This window comes from Pogona vitticeps, chromosome 10 (assembly GCF_051106095.1).
Source record: "Pogona vitticeps strain Pit_001003342236 chromosome 10, PviZW2.1, whole genome shotgun sequence".
NCBI lineage: Eukaryota > Metazoa > Chordata > Lepidosauria > Squamata > Agamidae > Pogona > Pogona vitticeps.
The window spans coordinates 290,019-308,989 of record NC_135792.1 but is presented as its reverse complement, the minus strand read 5'-3'; the positions used below and the strand labels follow the sequence as shown (position 1 = coordinate 308,989).

General features: G+C 50.1%; 1 protein-coding gene across 2 annotated transcripts in view; it reads right to left on the bottom strand.

Moving 5' to 3' along the window:
* The window catches only part of BANP (BTG3 associated nuclear protein), a 97,533-nt gene that overhangs the window by 25,315 nt on the left and 53,247 nt on the right, over positions 1-18,971 (bottom strand). Inside the window, exon 11 of one of the 2 annotated variants that reach the window (XM_020788306.3) lies at positions 17,435-17,479. The exons of the other annotated variant lie outside the window; for it this stretch is intronic. Within the exon in view, the coding sequence (XP_020643965.1) occupies positions 17,435-17,479 (45 nt within the window). The remainder of the gene's footprint in view (positions 1-17,434; positions 17,480-18,971) is intronic. 2 annotated transcript variants of the gene reach the window in all.

Genomic DNA, 18,971 nt, shown 5'->3' with positions numbered 1-18,971 from the left:
GTTGTTGTTTGGATCCCAGCGTCCACAACCACAGAATGAGGTAGCTCCCATCTTGGGCACATTACAGAACAAGGGTCCAGAGAAAGACCACTGAGATCAAATATACACATATGCTTAATACCCATCTCAAAGAATTAAATATTAGTCAGAGTTTCTTAAGCCATTACCAAGTACAAAATACTACAATAGTTATGTTGTTATCTGCTGCTATTTTCAAAGCCCGGGTTCCTTCCCAACCAACCACGACCACTTTTACAAAACAAGCTTCAAAGGTACAGTCAGGGATTCTGAACACGTCACCATATGTGCAATGCCACAATGATTATGTTGTTTCTGCTGCTGTTATTTATAATGTGGGGTTCCTTTCCTCACTAACAATTGGCGATTTTTTTATAGAACAACCAAAGAAAGAGAACTTGAGTATCTAACAGGGGTCTTAAGCCATTACCAGGTGTGAAATTTGCAATTTATGCTGCCGATCCAATCCCTGCCTCTTTATCCTGGGGATGGCATCTGAGGAAGTGGGGTTGGTCCATGAAAGCTCACATTAAAATGGAGCAATTAGTCATTAAGGTGCCACAAAGCTTTTGTCTTCAGTATTACTACTTTTTTGCTTTTGTGTTTGCTTCTGTTTTGTTTCTTGTCTAGTAAAAACAAATTATATGTTAATTAATGCTGCAGTGGTCACTCCAATCTTTAAAACTGGATCCAGAAAATTAAATTCATGCCTTTCATTATACTGAATAGAAAGTAATGTGCAAATCATATGTAATATGTGACTATTTTGCACTATGCAAACTAATGGGAAAACTGAAACAATTAAAAGAAAAAGAAAAGAAAAACCCTGGCCTGTTAATTAGAGGACTGAAGTTCAATAAGCTTTTGGAATAAAGGTAAGTGTTGAAAGAAAATGTGGGGCATGGCCAGAATATCTGGCTTGGAATTCAAACCGTCAGGGCTACACAAGAGGCAAGGCCTGAGTTTCACTGCTCCTCTACTCGGAGGGAGAGGAACGCGGCCGACTCTGTTTGGTCTACATCACCGGATGCTTTCCTTGGAACTGAGACAGGTGAGGATTTTGGAGTCAATAAGATTAATCTGAAGGCACAAAATTCTGAGCAATCCTTTTGGCACAAGACCGGAACCCTCCAACCCAAGACCTCGTCCCACCAGCCAGCTTATTATCATCTAAATCACAGAAACTTCATCAGAGTCAACAGGATGTTGAAAATATTTAACCACTTATTCCTACCAAGCTTAATTTATTGTTTCACAGACGAGGAGCCAAGGAAAGGAGATGCTAAGGAATCTACTCTTTGGGAGGAGGGAGCTTCTGCTCCCACTGACCACAGCAGGAAGTGCAGGAAGGGCGATTCTGCCGGATGTGGCCCGGCCACCTCCCTGCGCCACCAATCATGGCCCGCAGAATCTGGGCACGGCTGGAGGCCGCAGTGGGCTTTCCTGAGAAACAGGCCCGTGGAGGCTCCAGCCGGACGTGGATCCAGAACAACTGGCCTTGAGGGAAGTGAATGCCAGAGAGGCCAGTCGGTGCAGCACCCCAAGGACGGAGGGGGCCGGGGAGCGCCCCCCCCCCAGAGCGGGAAGGAAGCCTCAGCAACACCAAGCGAGACACCATGTCACGGCACTGGCTCTCCCCTTAAGAAGCTTCCCAGTCTTAAGGGCCCTTGCCTGCTACTACCCCGTTTCCCCGAAAATAAGACCTAACCTGAAAATAAGCCCTAGTATGACTTTTCAGGATGCTCATAATATAAGCCTTACCCTCAAAATAAGCCCCAGTTAAGTGAAACCCCGCCCTCCACCCTTGTGCAGCAACCAGAAGAAGAGGACATGACTGTAAAATAAAACATCCCTTGAATTTTTTTTGGAGCAAAAATTAATTTTTTTTCCGGGGAAACACAGTATGACCTAAGATAGTCCTCTTTCCGTGTCCACCCCACGAGAGGTATGGATTTGAATTAATGTTTATGGGACTATTTCTTACAAAAAACATTTATTTATCTATTTCCATCCTTCCTTATTTATTTATTTTACAGTTTAAACTGGCTATGCTACCTTGGGGAGGGGAGGAGATAAAATCTGGAGGGGAAAAGCTCAGCTTATATGTGCCCCTTTGGATGATGCCGGAGTGCCATTCTCATCAGCCCTAGACATCAGAGTTGGAGGATGATGGGAGTCATCGTTTGACAGCAAATGACATGCCATCCACTTCCCCCTCAGGTCATGTTTTATCATGCCCCCCCCCAAAAAAAATGTTCTGTGGGCTTGTGTTTCTAGAACCGGCAAGACAGCCCTCATATCCCAAGGATGGCATTTGAATTTCAGAAAACAGTTTTGACCATTTAAGTGAGAGGTACAGAGAAGGTTCCAAAGAAGCCAATGGAGACCCACCAATCCAAGACAAACACCGTTATTAGAAGGCGGCCCCCGCCGGGCTCCCTTCAGCCATCCTAACTGTTCTGGGAGGCAGGAACAACCGTCTTGTGTTGACAAGGCAGCTGGAGGCCAACCCTGAACCCCAGGCAGGCTCTCGCCTTTAGGTACACTTGGAAACGCCTTCCCATGCGGACACCCAGAGGCTGCTGATAAAACGCACTGCAGAACCAGCCTCTTTGCAAAGCAAAAATATTTGCACAACTTTTGTGCGACAACTCTGACCTGCAGAAGTATTTGTATAGTGAAAATGTTTGCCTTTCCATGGGTCTTGCTGCTCGTAAGGCCTACAAAGGGGAGGTTCTCGCAGGCTTCCACCACAAACAAGCTACCACTTCAGGAGGGGAGTTCTTCACAGGGCTTTCCGAAAGAATAACGTTTTTTTTAAAAAATATAAACAACTGAATGCATTTTCCTCCTAATCTTCTCTTCTATTTAAACTACAGATGCAGGAAAACAGACAACGGTGGACAAGACGGAAACATACCTTTTAAACCAAAATTCCTCTGATGAGACGGGGGGGGGGGGGGAGAGGAATATTCTGGGATTCCAGGCTTGAAGAAGCCTGGCAGCTAGATTAGAGTATGTATGAGTATGAACTCCTCTGTAGGAATGTTCTACGTGTGTCAAGACTCAGAGAGAAAACCCCTTTCACTCAGCCTCGCCCTTCCCATCTACAACATGGCCTCAGTTGGAGAGAGAGCAACTGAGCACTATTCTGTTCAAACCAAGGGTCCAGAGAACACAATCCAACAGAAGGAAGTGAATTAGACTCCTTGATGGGCTACAGCTTTCTCAAAGATTTGTAAGAGGTGCATGAGGCCCCAGAGTGGAAAAAAGCCATATTGCTGGACTTTCGCAAATGGAGCAACCACATTTTGTGACAGATACACCTGTGAGTTGTTGTAAAAACCTTTCCGTGGGCATCCCCTTAAGTCTTGCAGAGCGATTTGGGCAATGAAACTGCTGGGATCAGACCTGCTTTTTAAAAAGCACAAGCATTCCAGTGGTCCATGGGGGCTGGGGTGGGGGCCGGGGTGCATTGGGACTAATCTTGCTATGACCTTTGGCACTCCGTGACCATAAATCCCAGGCAGTTTAGCAGCCACAGGACTGTTCAAGAAGGGCATTGAGAAACCAAGCCAGAAGCTTATTAAACACCGGATTTCTGCAATATTTCTGCAGATTTCGACAAACTATATGAATCGGCCCATCCCATCCCCTGGCTGGACAATCAAGTATTATCTCTGCGTATTTAAGAGTCCAACAAATCCCGCTGGATCACAGTCAGTCATCAAAACAAAGCCAGCCAGGAGCTGATGCCAGCTGCCTAAAAATATGGACAGTTGCTTTTCAGAAACAAGTTTTGGAGAGATGGGTTGCTCTGACTGGACCACACATGAGCCTTAAAGCAACCATTTCTCTCCCGTTCTCACAGTCAACGGAAGCCATGATGGAAGGAAAGATTTCCCTACTCTAAGAAGGGAACCCAGGGCGCCTCCAGCATCTCGCATTGACGAATCTCTTGTACGCTGACTTTGCAGTATGTGCGGATCCCCTGGGGGTTCATTTCGGGTGCTGGTCAGTTTCTTGGGTTGCTGCTATTACTACATGATTGTGTTGGCTCCTTGGTTGGGGATGTTGTGATTTTAATGTAGCAATTGTTTTAATTACATTGTATACTTTGTTTAACTTACTGCAAGTTCTCCATTTAGCAACATCCTGCTCTTCCTTCAAAAGTTTAGGGCAATTTACATTTCAGTAGTCTCCCACCCAGGCACTGATCAGCTGTGAGGCCAACAGCGGGGGTGGGGGTGGGGGAGACGCTAATGGAGGCTGCTGGTCACGATAGCAATCTGTTGCCTGCCCTGCTCAGGGAATATGAGGAGTCAGGTGGAGGCTTCTCCTTCTTGTGGGGGGTCCCACAGGGATGGGGTCGGCCATGGTGAGAACAGATGGGCGGGCTAGGCTGTCTTTCCGCTTGCACCAGGTGGCTTCTCCGACTGCCCTAAGGATTTCCTTTGCGTCGGCAGACTCTTCCGAGGGCCGCAACACCGATGTACATGAAAGGCATGGGCATCGTTTTGTACCCGTTACACCCATATAGCACATGCTTGCACAAAGGCCCAGGCTGGTACTAACTCCAACTCAGCGACTGATGACTCGGACAGATAGATACTCACTGGCCTGATGGATCAAGGTCAACAAACCACAGCAGACCCCTTAGAGAGGGTTCCTCACGGAGGCACAGGATGAGACTGTGCTGGGTGGGGTGGGGGGGCTGCTATCCCCAAATTCTGGAGTGACCTTTCGGAGCCCAAAGAGTAGACCTTTGGTCTAGATGGATGGGGTAGAAGTTCAATGAAATAAAATAAAGGAGGAGGAGACCTCCATGATCACAAAGCCATCTGCTCCTGGAAGCTTAGGCCGGTGCCGCCTTGGTGGGGCAGGAAGCCAAGTGCTCAGATTTCCTGCCCCCCCCACCACCTTTGAAAGAGACAGAAATAATGTATAGCTGGCTCAAGGCTCCTCCCATTTGGTAGGTTCTGTGAACTTCAACGGAGGGCTGGCACGCTGCGCAGCCTGAGGAATCCAAGAAAGCAGGAAGAGTTCCAGTCTAGCATCAGAACCCAGCCCAACAAGGTCCTTACCCTTGAGGAAGAAAACTGGGCCAACCCACCGCTCTCCGAGAGCTTCCCTGCACAAAGTATACATCCTAGAAACTAATCATTTTGAGTGTAACTTGGATGAACTTTCGATTCTGTCTATGAAGCACGCCTTGTGAAATATTTCTTTCCAACTCCATTTTTTAAAAAGGTTAGGATCCAGTCTTACAGATTGGCAGGCGCTAAACAGAAACCCAAATGTTCTAGCTCACTCAACAGGATGAAACGCCACCACAGTAGAGAAGACAACGACAATCAGGCAGGGAGAAGGAGGTGGAGCAGAAAAGGATGGGATCCTGTCTGCTTTGTACCTCAGGATGGGCTCCTGTTCTTCTTTAAACAGATTCACATAATAAATGCCTCAACCACCCTCCTTCTGCACATGTATGGGGTCTCTCACAAGGCAGTTAAATGCTCCAGCAAGCCCACAAGCAGTGGGAGTCAAAAGCCACAGTAATGATGGGAATGTGAATCCAATCACTCTCAGGCTTGCTGGGAGAACATGTCGGATACTTGTGACGGCGAAGCTGTCTTTGTTTAGGCTTTTGGGAGATCCTCCTGATGCCTCGACCAGCTCTGCAGCCTGAAGGGGCTGAATGAACAAACATCTGCCAAAGAGAGAGCTGACTGAAGCAGGCTAACCAGAGCATTCCTCGCCTGATGAATACTGTCATGCCTCATCAAGAGGCACACAATAAACCTTGAGTAATGATGCTCTTGCAACCTCCTGACCGACACTCCTACCATTTACTGCCTGGAAATTTCATAAGTAACAAGAATAGCGCTATTCCAATACATCTTGCAGATGTGGCTCGCAGAGCAAGCCATCTTGAACGCAAGCTTTTTTCATTTAAATGGTAACAGGTATAAATGTTTCACTGACACCCAGCAGATGCCAATTCCTGGCTGTTCCTGTGAACAGGGATGGTCAAAAAAACTTGTGTGGGCCAACAAAAGGTTGAGATGGGGTTGGATTAACCAGAGAGCTGTACTAATGAATGCCTCTTATCACGAGGAATTTACAGAATGCTTGAGGTGCCTAAATGTCCAGCCAAGGGAACATTGCTCCAAGTGGGACAGGTTAAAACCATCTGCATGGGATGTAAGGTTTTTGTTCACTTTAGCAGCACCTGTTAATGTGCAATCCAGGAGGTGACCTATCTGGAACAGAAGCTGCCTTCCTTCCAGAAGCTGAAACAGAAGGCAAGTCATGGAACTAGGGAGCTTTTAAACCCGGCTAATGAGCAGTCTCTCCCTCCCACCCTCATTCCCTCTCTGAAGAGGTCTCAAGACTTATTTTGCTGAAATGACCAGGCCTTTTGCCAGATAATCACAAAAGAAGTAGGGTTCCTTGTAACGTGGCCAGCAAGGGTGCAGCACGAAGCACAACACCATTTCCCATTCCTTCTTTCCCGATGGCCTTTGGAAACAGAGTCCTTCCCCCTTTCCAGAACACTGTCATCTCCAAGCAAACATCAGACACGCACATGTGGTACAAACCAAGCTTGCACTCCACAAAAGAACACCCACGGAGGAAGCTGAAGATGGGAAAAGACAGAATTACTGCAATCAAACCCAGATTATATTTTGCACAGAGACCAGAAGGGAAATGAGAAAAACCTGAGGCTCCACCAGCTTTCCCTGCTAGCAGACACTGGCCCCTGGTATTTTGTTCTTGGACCACTCCTCCTAGAATTCCCCAGCTGGCATGGGCAACGGCCCTGCTGCCCGAGGAACGAGGGTCCCAGAGGACAAGCAAGGAGACCTCTGATCCCCAGACTCTCAGCTATGCTGCATTTTGCCTAATTTTATTTATTTATTTATTTATTTATTTGATTTGATTTTTACCCCGCCCCTCTAGACCATGTCTACTCGGGGCCAGGATGTTCCACTTCATTGGCAGGAGAGCATGTCCTAACGCTGGCATCAGCATCTCCTCTTCTTCCACGGCAGGTCCAAGGGCTTACCACTCCTCTCTCTACGAAACTCTGACCCTTCTGGGAGTTTCCACAGCAATCGGCTCCCAAGCCACAGCCTGGGATGTGTCTCGGCGTCTTCAGGAAATGCTCTGCAGGGCCGGGCCCTTCTCCCCTCCTCGAACTCCTCCGGAGCACGGCGGGTGAGGACAGGAGAGGCGGCCTTCTCAGAGACCACTCGAGGCCAAAGGAAGCCAGGCCTAACCTCTTCCCAGCCCCCTTCGGTGGGCAGATGAGGACAGTTTTATTCAGAGGAGCTCCCGGCAACTGACTGGCTCCTAAGAAAGCTTGCCATTGACCAATTAGCCATGAACCTTTCCATCGGTACTCTTTTAATTTGCTTGTTTAATTCCATTCTGTTTCTATCATTTTGTCTAACTACCGTGTTTCCCCGAAAATAAGACAGGCTCTTATATTAATTTTTGCTCCAAAAAATACATTAGGGCTTATTTTCAGGGGATGTTTTATATTTTTTTTCATGTACAACAATCTATATTTATTCAAATACACTCAGGTCATCTTATTCTGGTTGCTGCTCAAGGGTGGAGGGCAGGGTTTCACTTCACTGGGGCTTATTCTTGGGGTCGGGTTTATATTACGAGCATCCTGAAAAATCCTACTAGGGCTTATTTTCAGGTTAGGTCTTATTTTCGGGCAAACAGGGTAGTCTTCAATGCAATATCTTTTGGCCATTTTCCCCACCTTTTGGCCACTTGGGATATTAATGGACTCAAGCTTTCCTTCGGTTGCATTTCCTCAGCTTCAACCTGCTCCTGAGGTTCAAGAAGTTACAGGATCTCAGAATGGAACCTGGGCCTTCCTCAGGATGGCGACTCGACTGAAGCAAAAGCCATTTCACAACCCGTAGCTTTGCCAATGAAAAAAGGAGGAGGAAGGCCAATTCCGGGCAGCTCCACAGACAAGACTCTCCACCCACCCAGCGTGGCCCTACCAGCCCTCCTTTTATGAGGCTGTAAAAGTCCCTGTTTGTCGAAAGAAAACATCTTCCTTTAGCAGAAGGCTTCCCTATCTGTAGAGCTCCATTCCTGGAACCGGGTGGGAGGGAGGCTGCTTCCCAGGCACTGCCCTGAAGACACGCCATCGTGCTCTCCTGAGACATCCTGTCCAGGCTCGGGAGGCCCCCCAAGGCCACCACCCAGACTCACTCATTCTTCAGCCCCCACCCCACCCACCCCTCGGTGCTCTTGTGCCTGCTTTCCAGTGGTGGAGCTGAGCACTGCATGGCACTCCATCCACACCCACTGGAGGCTGGATTTGGCCTGCCCTTGGACCTCACCCCTCAGGAATCTCTGCCCATCCTCTTAAAGCAAGGCTCAACCCTCCCACCTCCTCAGGGAAAGACACGATGATGCCGGCCTTTGTCTGTATACCAGAAGGCCCCGCCGAGGGCTAGACTCTGAGCTCACGGAAAGGGGCTGGTTTTCAATTAGGGAGCCTCACAGGTTTCGTGTTCAGAGGGTCTGGAAGACGGCCACCAGCCATGGAGGCTGCCTGGAGTTTGAGATCTGCGTTATTTCCCCTGGCCATGGGCTTTTACAGCAGGCTTTCAACCTGCCTCCAGAGAATGGACGTATCTAATCTATTGGATATCCTTTTGTGGGCTCCAGTCGGCAGAAAAGCAAGCAACCAATAATTTAAATAAGTAAGTAAGGGTGATAGAGAAATAGAATCTGGGATAGGACTCTGCAGACAGCAAGCGGCCTGGCTGACCATCATCATGAGCATCATGCTGCCTTTGGGTGCACCTCTTTGCGCTCCGCCACGCACACACGCAAAGGAAGATAACACTTCTGACGACTCCAGGTTCTTCTCCTGAACTTCCACCAAATTCTCCCTCCAAGGGAGGAGCCCCGATGCCACATTGCATGCCTAACTTTAGCCCCATCCACTGGCACAGGGACGGGGGGGGGGAATCTAGAGGAAATATAATAATAAGAGGGGGGGGAGCCGGCTCTCACAAGCACTGCACCTGAATAAAGCGCATGACTCCCTACAGAGGCACTGATCTCCACAAGGTGGGTGGGTGACACACAGGGTCCGTCCCACCCACCAGCCCACCTGCCAAGCACCCCCAATTCACAGCTAGGACCATTTTGTTCATTTGAGATTCTAAAAAAGCAGTCTTCTTTCTGAGTTTTCCACTGTGATAAAAACAGGGCTCATTTCCAGGGGGCTGCCGGTTGATGTCAAAACCTCTGGAATGAAAGAACGGAGCGCTTTGCAGGGAACCCTTGGGGTGTGGCTCTTTTGGGCAAAGCCGAACGATGGCAGGAAGATAACAGGAGCCCATGTGCTCTTGGAAGGGTTCCTCTGCCCAGGCAAGAGAGATGCGCCGCCTGGGCCATGGATCAGCTCTGGCCCCTCCGGGGTCCACATTTTCTCCGCACTGCTCTAACCACTGTACCAAACAGATCACACTCATGTCGAAAGACAAGGTTGGGTGGGTGATTGCAAAAGGACTCCAGGGGCATTTTTGCCCTTTGTGTTCTCTTAAATGCAGAAATGTTGCAACATCCTAGGTGGACAATATAGGAGGAAAGAAATAACACATGGATTTCTTTCTTTTCTTTTTTTAAGTAGGGTAATGAGATGAACAGAAAGAAACCAGCATCATCCCAAAAGAAAAGAATTACTGTCCCTGTGCCCTCTTTGGACTGATTTTTTTTAAAAAAAAAATTGCAATAATAGAAAGAATTGAGCAAATGAACAACAGAAAGTCAATTAATATGATCCTAGAATGTCTGTCTTGGCCAAAAATGGGAATAAAAGAGTCCAACAACCCGTCCTTTCCTCTCAAGACAAGTGTGTTCTTCATTAGCAGAATGTTCTATTATATTTTAATTAACCAGAAAGAAAAAAGCATTTCCTGTGCTTTGTGTAACTCCCACCCCCCACCCACCCCCAAGTCAAAAAGTGAAACCAAAGATTCAAAACCAATCCCAGCTCCTTTACAAGGAGCGATTCCACAAGGAGGAGAAAGGATCCTGCGCCAGTCGGGCCTTCTGGTTCGCCCGCTGAGGAAGAGAAGCGGAACGACTCCGGGCCCTGCCCTGCCCCTTCTAACAGCCCCCCTGGACCGCCACCACCACCGACCGGGTGCAGCCTGGCCGTTCTTTAGGGACACCATGAGTTGTCAGGCCTGCAGCCCTCCCTCGCCACGGAAAGACACAGGTAGACGTACACACCCACACGGACACACATGCCTGTCTGGGAACCTTGGTATTCCCAGCACCATCTGCTCCTGTTATCAGACAGAAGCCCATTCACGGGCTAACCCCCAGCCCTCCTGATTTCGGACAGATGTTCTCCCATGGGAAAGTACCGTGTGCACTGTGGACCTGATGCCACTCTTCCTCCCCACAGGAAAGGCTTTGTTGTGGTGCTGGTGCTGGTGGTGAATTAAAATACAACAGAACAAGCTGCTAATGAAGAACATACTTGTCTTGAGAGGGGAGGACTGGCTGTCGGGCTCTGTTTTTCCTGAATGGGTAACCCCGGGATGACAGCATCACCCTTCCTGGACCAAAGCAAAGCCTCCACCAAAGCTGGTGGGTAGACGTTCCAACTGTGGTCGGTGCTGGAGATTCTACGCAGGGAGGTCAAGGCAAACAAACATTGAGGAGAAAGACCGGCCACCACCATGACCTGCCAAATCGCTGCCGGGACCGATCGTGAGGCAGCATGAGCAATCCACGTCACCCATCAGATCCGTTCCGTGCCTACATGCCTGGTGACTCCCAAGCACCCACAAGAAAGTGGGGCAGAGGGAGGGACCATTCAGCCCTGATGCATCAGGAAGGAAGGGAAGGCTGTTGTTATCTGCTCAAGGGTCCAGGCAACAAGCCACAGAAAGAGGGTCCTGCCCCACTGCAGAGAGGAGGGCCTGCAACACCACCCAGGGGAGCCAAGCCCACCTCTCCCCTGTCCCCTGGTGGGCAAGGGAGGCTTGTGGAAAGGGAGAGGGGGGGTCACCTCAAAATGAGAGGGGGAGGGCCCCTAGCACAGCATAGGAAGGCAGAGGCAGGGACCGTCCACAGAAAAATCCCTCCACGGTCTCCTGCCCACGTCCCCACTGGGTCTGTTTTGGCTTGCCTTCCAAAATCGGAAAAGCTCAGAGCAGCTCGGCCCCTGGGGCCTGGGAGCAGAGAGAGGCAGGGCGCTGGGAGTGGAGGGGATCCTTCAGGGAATCCTCCAGTTAGGAAGGGACAACATCAGGTCACGTAGGGCCACATGTTCTAAAAGGGTTTTTTAAAAAAAGGCTAGGGGAGGAGAGAATACAAGAGTTACTTCCACAGCTTAAAGAGAGATTTCCCTAGAAAGATGGTTGGTCCGGTAATCACTAATACCCCAAACAGAGGAGCGTCTTGATTACCCCCTCCCTCCCAAGAAGTAAATGAGATGATGCCTGAGCACAGGCACTGCCTTCATGCAGAAGGAAAATTATGTTTCCTTTCATTTAAAAGATTACTCTGCCTTATCACATTATTACATTTATGGCAATATTAAAACAAGATTTGGGTGAATAAAGAACATAATATAGGGCCAGTAAAGAACGGATTCTTTAAAGCTCTGTAAATACTCCTGGCTGTGTGAGTGGAATTTTAATGGAGCCAGCCCTGCTCTCAGGAAGAGGACAAAGGAACCTGCCGATTCCGGAAAGCTCACGAAACAGCCACCGGAGACTCTCCCAGGGACCCGGCCGCTCAGGGACTCCACCCACATAAGTTCTACGTCTCCACAGAATTCCCCACAGGGGCCCCCAGTGGCTCTGAGGCAGGTGGGGCGGCCCAGGCACATGCTTCGCTCGTGTCCAAGAGTCGGCGTGCCCCCTGTGCGCAGTCCTGCAGGCACTCACCCCTGGCGGCCGCCAAAAGGAGGCGGGGCAGACTTGCAGGGCAAAGGCATGATTGGGGAGAACAGCCACCGTGGGCTCTGCCATTGCCAGACGACTCTGCCGCGAACTGCAGCTGTCGTCCGGCCTCCAAGGGGGAGGACTCTCTCCCTCGGCCTCCCCTCCCCAAATCTGTGATGCCAGCTAGGCTGGTTGGGCTTCTCAGGAGCTGAAAGCCAACCATACCTGGAGGACCAAGAGCTAAGCCCCCTTGCACAAGGCGCTTGGGGGCGGCTGCTGTTTTCAAGTACTGGCAGGTAGCTCAGCGGCTCAGGGAGCTGGTTGTGGAGCCAGAGGTTGGGAATTTGATGCCCCCGCTGGGCCACCTTGGCAAGGCGTTGGCTTAGATGATCTGTAGGGTCTCCTCTTCCAGCTCTGCGGTTCTAGGATTAAGACCGAACTGAGGGGCTTCTGGTTCTGAAACCTCAGCTGCTGCTGCTGCGCCACAAGGACCCTGGGACAGCATCAACAGGAATGGGCGAGGCAACCATGGAAGAAAGGAGGAGCCTTCAAGGCGGCCTCCGAGTTCTTGAAAAGTATTAGCAATTTCTCAGTACATGGTTCTTACTATCTGCAAAATTTCTTCGGAAAAAGTGGGAGGGCGGCTGTACTGAGACCCGGAATGCCTTTTAAAGATTAACAGCGAAGTTAGTGAGTGCTGTGTAATGGAGTAGGACTGATACAGAAGAGTTTTAAACTCAAAACATCTGACTCTTTTGACATCCAAGCAAAGTAGTGATGGGTGAGAGCTGACTGCCACCGAAGGGACAAAGAGCAACATAAAAGGATTGGCCCAGCACGAACAGCTAAACCATTAGTATTCACTTAAGAGAGTTCAGGGGGGGAAAAAACAAGGAAAATAGCGGAGGAATTCTCAGGGCGACGTCTTAACTCCAGCAGGCTCACTGAATCAAAGGGGCTTTGGTGAGTTAACCTACTCTAGTTGAGAATAACCACTAGACTTAGGTGCCAACTTACAGAAATTAAAATGGGAAATCCTCACGTTTCCTTGGCAATCAACAAGATATGAGCAAGGAGCAAACGCGTCCAAGTCTCTGCATTGCTTGACCTGTTCTGGCTCGTGCCTGGAGGGGGCTACACTTTCGACACACTGGGTGCAACTCGCACTCTGCACCGAGGAGTCACCACTGCCTTTTGCCAGCTTGCCGTCTGCCTGGCCGCTGGCACCGTTCTCCCCTGCCAACTCCTGCCCTCACTGGGTGGAACTGGGGGTTCCTCTCTTCCGTCAGAACCCTCAACAACCATCACAGAGTGACCCGCTCACTCCTGCCATCAAAGCAAGAAGAGTTCCCGTTTTATAACTGGAAGGAGACCTTTCCCATCCAACTTAACATCACAAGCTGTCCTACAGCACCCGGAGCAGGCGCTCAGCCGGAGGAGGCGGGCGCTGCTTTTTGCTGCTTTCTCTGCCACAACAAACAACAAGAGGGCAAAGGGCCAAAGGAGCCTCCCCGGCTGAATGCACAAGAGCACATACCTTCAAGAAGCCTTCCTCATATCTGCTCTTTGGCTTTCTTTTCTTTTCTTTTTAAAGCTGGAACCCAAATGTATTTTATGCTGTTGAAATATTTGCACTTCTATTTTCATTCTCAGGGAGAACCTTATAAAACTGGGCGGCAAACAGCTTCAACAACTTGTAAAATGCGGCGGCTGAGACGTGGCTGCTCTCCCTCCATCAGCTGCCACCAGAGTGTTGCGCGGACACATTGGGGCTTCTCCTTATCAGATTCTTTCCAGTCAACTTCAAGCTCCTGTAGGCTGGGAAAACAAGGGGAGCAGCCCCCCCCTCCACAACAAGCCCTTTTCTATGCAAACCCTCTCCCCCCCCCAAGCTTGGTAGACTGACTGAGAGGAACTTGACACCCAAGCCGAGATGCCATTTTGAGGCAGAACGGTGGAGTTGGAAGGAAACACAAGGGTCTTCCCCTGGCACCAAGGGAGGAAAGGCTTGCCTGCCCCCCCCCCCCCGACCGAGGGATGTCCCATCTCTGTCCGACAACCTCCAGCGAAGGAGAACCCAGGCTGAAAAGAAGTCACTTCCGAACTCTCGGATGGTCACAATCCTGCCTTTCGGCCTTCTCTTCCAACACACTCAGCTTATTAGAGAGTTAAAAACCAATCTCCGATCCAGGGCATCCAATGATGGATTAGGTGAATGAGCCAAAGGGTGGGGGCATTTCCCAGCCAGAGGAGGTGCAGCATGAGGACAAGTCTTTTGGGAGGGTGGGGTGAGCTGACTGTGATGCCGATACATTAACAGTGAGGATCAGAAAGGAGCCTTCTCTGGGAGCAATGACATGCAGCGTGTTCCCTTATTAAGTTGTCCTATATCACCATGCACTTGAGATGTAAACATGAAGGCCAAGATTTTAGGACAGGCTAATTTACTTACATTTCACTGATTGGTTAAAAGAAAGCTTCACAAGGAGCTAGAATTACTTAAGGGAACGGGAGCTATAGGGTCTTCATTGTGCACTACGTATCTATTCAGCGTGCAGTCCAGTTATGGTCAGGACTGGCACCTTTCAAGAAGAGGGCAGGCCCAGTTCAGGGGACGCTGGGAGGTGGTGGGAGCGCAGAGGGTGCCCCCCCCCCGTTTCCCTGCTCAGAGGAACCCTCCCGTGCAAATATTTGGTGAAAGGCCCACCCTGCCCTGGCGGAGCAATGGACCTCCGATGGAACCCTGCAGAACCCCTGCATTGCGGGGGCAAGAGGGGGCCGGTGGCTGAAAACCCTTCACCGCAAGAGTGGTGGAATAAGACGGCTCCGTAGATTGGGAAGAGAAAAGGGTGCTAAAATGGCTCGTGGGCAGGCCGAGGGGGAAAAAATGCTAGTGCCATGTGCCAATCTCAACAAGCTGCACTTTAATGCTCCTCACTTCAAATTAAAAATTTAATTCCTGAAAGCAAGGGGTAATCCAGAAAGAGCTGTTTACAATAATGTATCAACAAACTGCCAGTCACTATGCTAATTTCTCTTGGGGGGGGGGGAGAGAGCGAGAGAGCAAGAAAGAATATAGGTAGGTAGGTAGGTAGGTAGGTAGGTAGGTAGGTAGGTAGGTAGGTAGGTAGGTAGGTAGGTAGGTAGGTAGGTAGGTAGGTAGGTAGGTAGGTAGGTAGGTAGGTAGGTAGGTAGGTAGGTAGGTAGGTAGGAAGGAAGGAAGGAAGGAAGGAAGGAAGGAAGGAAGGAAGGAAGGAAGGAAGGAAGCGAACAGATTCCAGTTCCCAGCTGTAAGGCTTTTTAGTTTTCTGTCTTGTTGTTTTTCTTCTAACCATCTTGTTTGTTGCTCTGCAGTGATTATTCAAAGCAGATGTGCTGAGAGAGGAAACCGCCTTCTCCAGCCCACTCTGCAGCTGCTGCAGAAATGAAGCGAAGGGCTTCAGAGGCAAGAAAAGACAGAAGGTCCCTCTGTCAGCAGCTGTCCCAGCCTTGGCCCACTACCTTCCACATGGCTGCATCCCTTGAACCAGCGTCCGCTTACAAAAGGGACCTGCCGCAGATGTACAGGATACGCGATCCAAATCCCCTCTGCTTCCCTCCCAACCTTCAGGAAAGGAGGCGGCCAAGATCCCACCGGCACTGCCCTCTACCGGCCACAGGCAAGGAAGGAAGGAAGTGGCCCACAGGAGGGGCCCGTCTTACCTTTTCGGTAGTGGGCATGCACCTGTGCACACCTTCTTACAGGCCCCAAAGAACTTTGGCACATTTGCTACAGCATGCCAAAGCAAGAGAAACACCATAACATTTCTACACAACAAGAAACGTTTAAGTATCAAGGTATAATTTACCAAAATAAATATTGCTGAATTGACTTCAATTTGCTCACCTAACTGTAAAGAAACCAAATGTGTGTAGCCAGAAAAAAGAGAACTAAACCATTTCAAGGGGGGGTTACTCTCAACGTCAAATTTAAACCTTTAAAAATACTGTGTGCGCGTACACACACACACACACAAACACACACACACACACACACACACACACACACACACATATGGATGGAAAATCTGAAGTCCTTTGCCAGCTGCTATTTTTCTAGTATCCAGTTAAAAATGCTTTCAATATCAGGAGAGGGGGACTGACACTGCCAGGATGAAAGAAGAAGTTGGGTGTTTGCTATGAGGCTGCCGCCCTGCCCTTCCTCACGCGAAGCCCTGTTGCCTTGCCGCCAGGGGCCTTGTGCAGGACACACACTTCTGGCACCCTGAAGCTCCTCGGCGGAGGAAGGGGAACAGGGAGGAGGGCAGCAAGGGGACGAGAGGGCAGAGGAGGGCCCTGTTGGAGAAAGAGAAGGAATCTGAGAAGGACCGCCACCCTTTGCCAAGAACTAAGCGCTCCCATTGTTCTGAGGACCAGAATACACTCCATTAGTTAAAATAGAATGCATAATTATTTCTGCTGTTTGGTATTTCTATTAAACGTGCACTGAAATATGAAACGTCAAGCTAATAGAACACATGTGGAGGTAGAGAGTTCTTTTTGGCAGGACTTTGTGGGTTCCGTGGTCTATCCTGCCAGAAAAACAAGACCTAAATCCAATGCAACTACCAGGACCAAATTTTTAAAAGCCCTCTCTCAAAAGGGCAGGCGGGGGGGGGGAGGCGGGCAGGGAGCCGTGGGGAGAGACCTACTCTGGGTGACCCTCGGCTCAGGATGCTGAAGTCCCAGGGCCGGGATGCAGGAAACGGGGAGGCTGGCTCCACCACAGGGGTCTGACCGGCTCGCCTGACCTCAGGGCAACGTTGCCTGTTCTCCTTTGCCCAGAAGAATCTCCGCCCTTGGTAGCATCACAGGGAGCATCCAGGCCTGACTCTGTGGTTCCTCGAGTCCCTGGAAGTTCTCTTGAGAAAAAGAGGCACTTACAGTACACCCGGGGAAAAGATCAGGGCATAGACATGGACCTACTTCACAGTATCAAGGTGCTGCCCTGGCTGTAGAAAGATACATGCACAGAGCGCCTCACGATCAGCCACCCCAACAAGACCCTCGCACATCTGAGAGCAGCAGGAAGCACGGGCCCTTGTCACAGCACTATGCGAAGGAGCTGTGTCAGGCCTCCCCTTCTCACGAGGAGGATTAAGGCAAACGCCGGTTATCAGCCTAACATCGAGCGTCCCCAGGCCTGTGAGGTTTGTTGACCCCATCTGGCTGCGCTCACAGCCAGCGATCAGGGGAAGAGGAAGATCTTTCCCACTTCGCCCTGTGACCTGGGAGCCAAAACTCTGGGAAGCGCTTAATGCAAACGTGAACGAAGAGGCCAAAGGGAGAGCCTCGGCCTGCACAACAGTTTTACTTGCAAATGGGTTCCCACAAAATCCATTACGGTAGGAAACGCGACCTTCCGCCCGGCCTTGCCAGGGCACCCGGGAGAAGGCGTGAAAGTCACGCTCCGGGGGAGGCTCCCCTACCTGCCCGTCTTGTCCCACGTGGACCTGGTGGATCTGCAAATTGCCCTGCAAAATTTAAAACAAAGAAAAACGGAGACATGAGGTGGACGTAGAGAAGGACCTGCAGCAAGGCAGCTGGACAGGCAGACCGACTGACCGCTGCTCTCCCGTGAGGGCTCCGCCAGGGCGTCCCCCCAAAAGCTCGCCCCTTGCTAGAAGGGCTCTCTGCCACCCCGTCGGCGCCACAAAACCTACAACCCTCGTAGCAGCGGCAGCAGCAGCAGCGGCGGCTCTCATACCAGTCTCAATTCCAATACTAACCATAAAGAATATACCTGGACCTTCCTTGAGAATGGCTAACGTGCCTCAAAACCAACCACTGGCTCATTTTATTTATTTAAAATGTTTTTACCCCACCTTTCTCCTTAAAAAGGATCCAGGGTGGCTCACATCATTGCCAGACCATATTTAATGCAGAAAACAACTTCAAACTGAAAACTAGGTAGCTCTGCTTCTCTTATTGATTTGTTTTTAAATGAAAACCTCGCTTTTCTACCATCAGGTTTTCAATTTCTGAAATGCTAATTTTCATTCTTGCTGATCTCCCACCCACAGCCTTGATTCTGTAGTAGCCCCCCCTCCCCAAAACGCAGAGCACTACCTTCCCAGTTTCAAACCACCATTCACGAGCAAAGGCCAAGCGAGAAAGAGAGAGAGAGAATCTGGCCTAAGCTCACCCAGGAGGTTTCGCGGCTCAGCCACAAAAACCTGGATCTCCCAGTTCCCCACCCAGCCCTCTAAGCTCTGCAAAAGACTGTTCCACCTCTGGCTTTCTCTCTCTCTCTCCTCTCTCACGCAAAGGCAGCCTTCCCTTCTCTGACAAGGAAGACCGTGGTGATTAATAGACGCCCTTCCTGACCCTGCTGGCCCTTTCACTTCTTTGTGTCAATTTACAAACGCACAGACGTCCCCACAATTAATACGTTTCTCTGCCCAAAATCAGCTGAGCATCACAGCACGTTAGCTGGTTGAGATATGGCCCCCGTATCTGCTCTACTGAGGGAGTCACTTCTGTTCACCGCGGCAGCTTTTCTATTATGGAAACTAAGTCCCAAGGCTGACAAGGGAGCCATTCTAGTAACCAAAATAACTCTTTTGGTTACAAAAGAGCCCGAGAGCCGCCACTGACCACCACGCTGCTTTCGGAGAAGCCCCTGGGTGTAGAAGCACAGAGGAAGAGACCGATCCCAGAAAGATGCTCCTGCTGGGTTCCCAGTTAAGCCCTGAGGAATCTGCCCTAATCAAGGGAAGGAGGGGAACCAGCTTATCCGCTTTATCCTGCTAAAGATGTGGAAACTTGCTGGGGGGCGGGGGGGGAAATTCCTGTATTTCTTTCAACCAGCACAAGACTGGAGGGTGTAGCTTTGCCTCCCAGCGCCCTGCGTTCAGCCTCCCTTTTGTCCCCTCGAGTGGTGTGTGCTAGCCAGGGGTATCAACCACAGTCATGGCACCGCAAGGACGGGTCTGATTCTGCCCAGCAGGGCAGCCTGCATGTCGC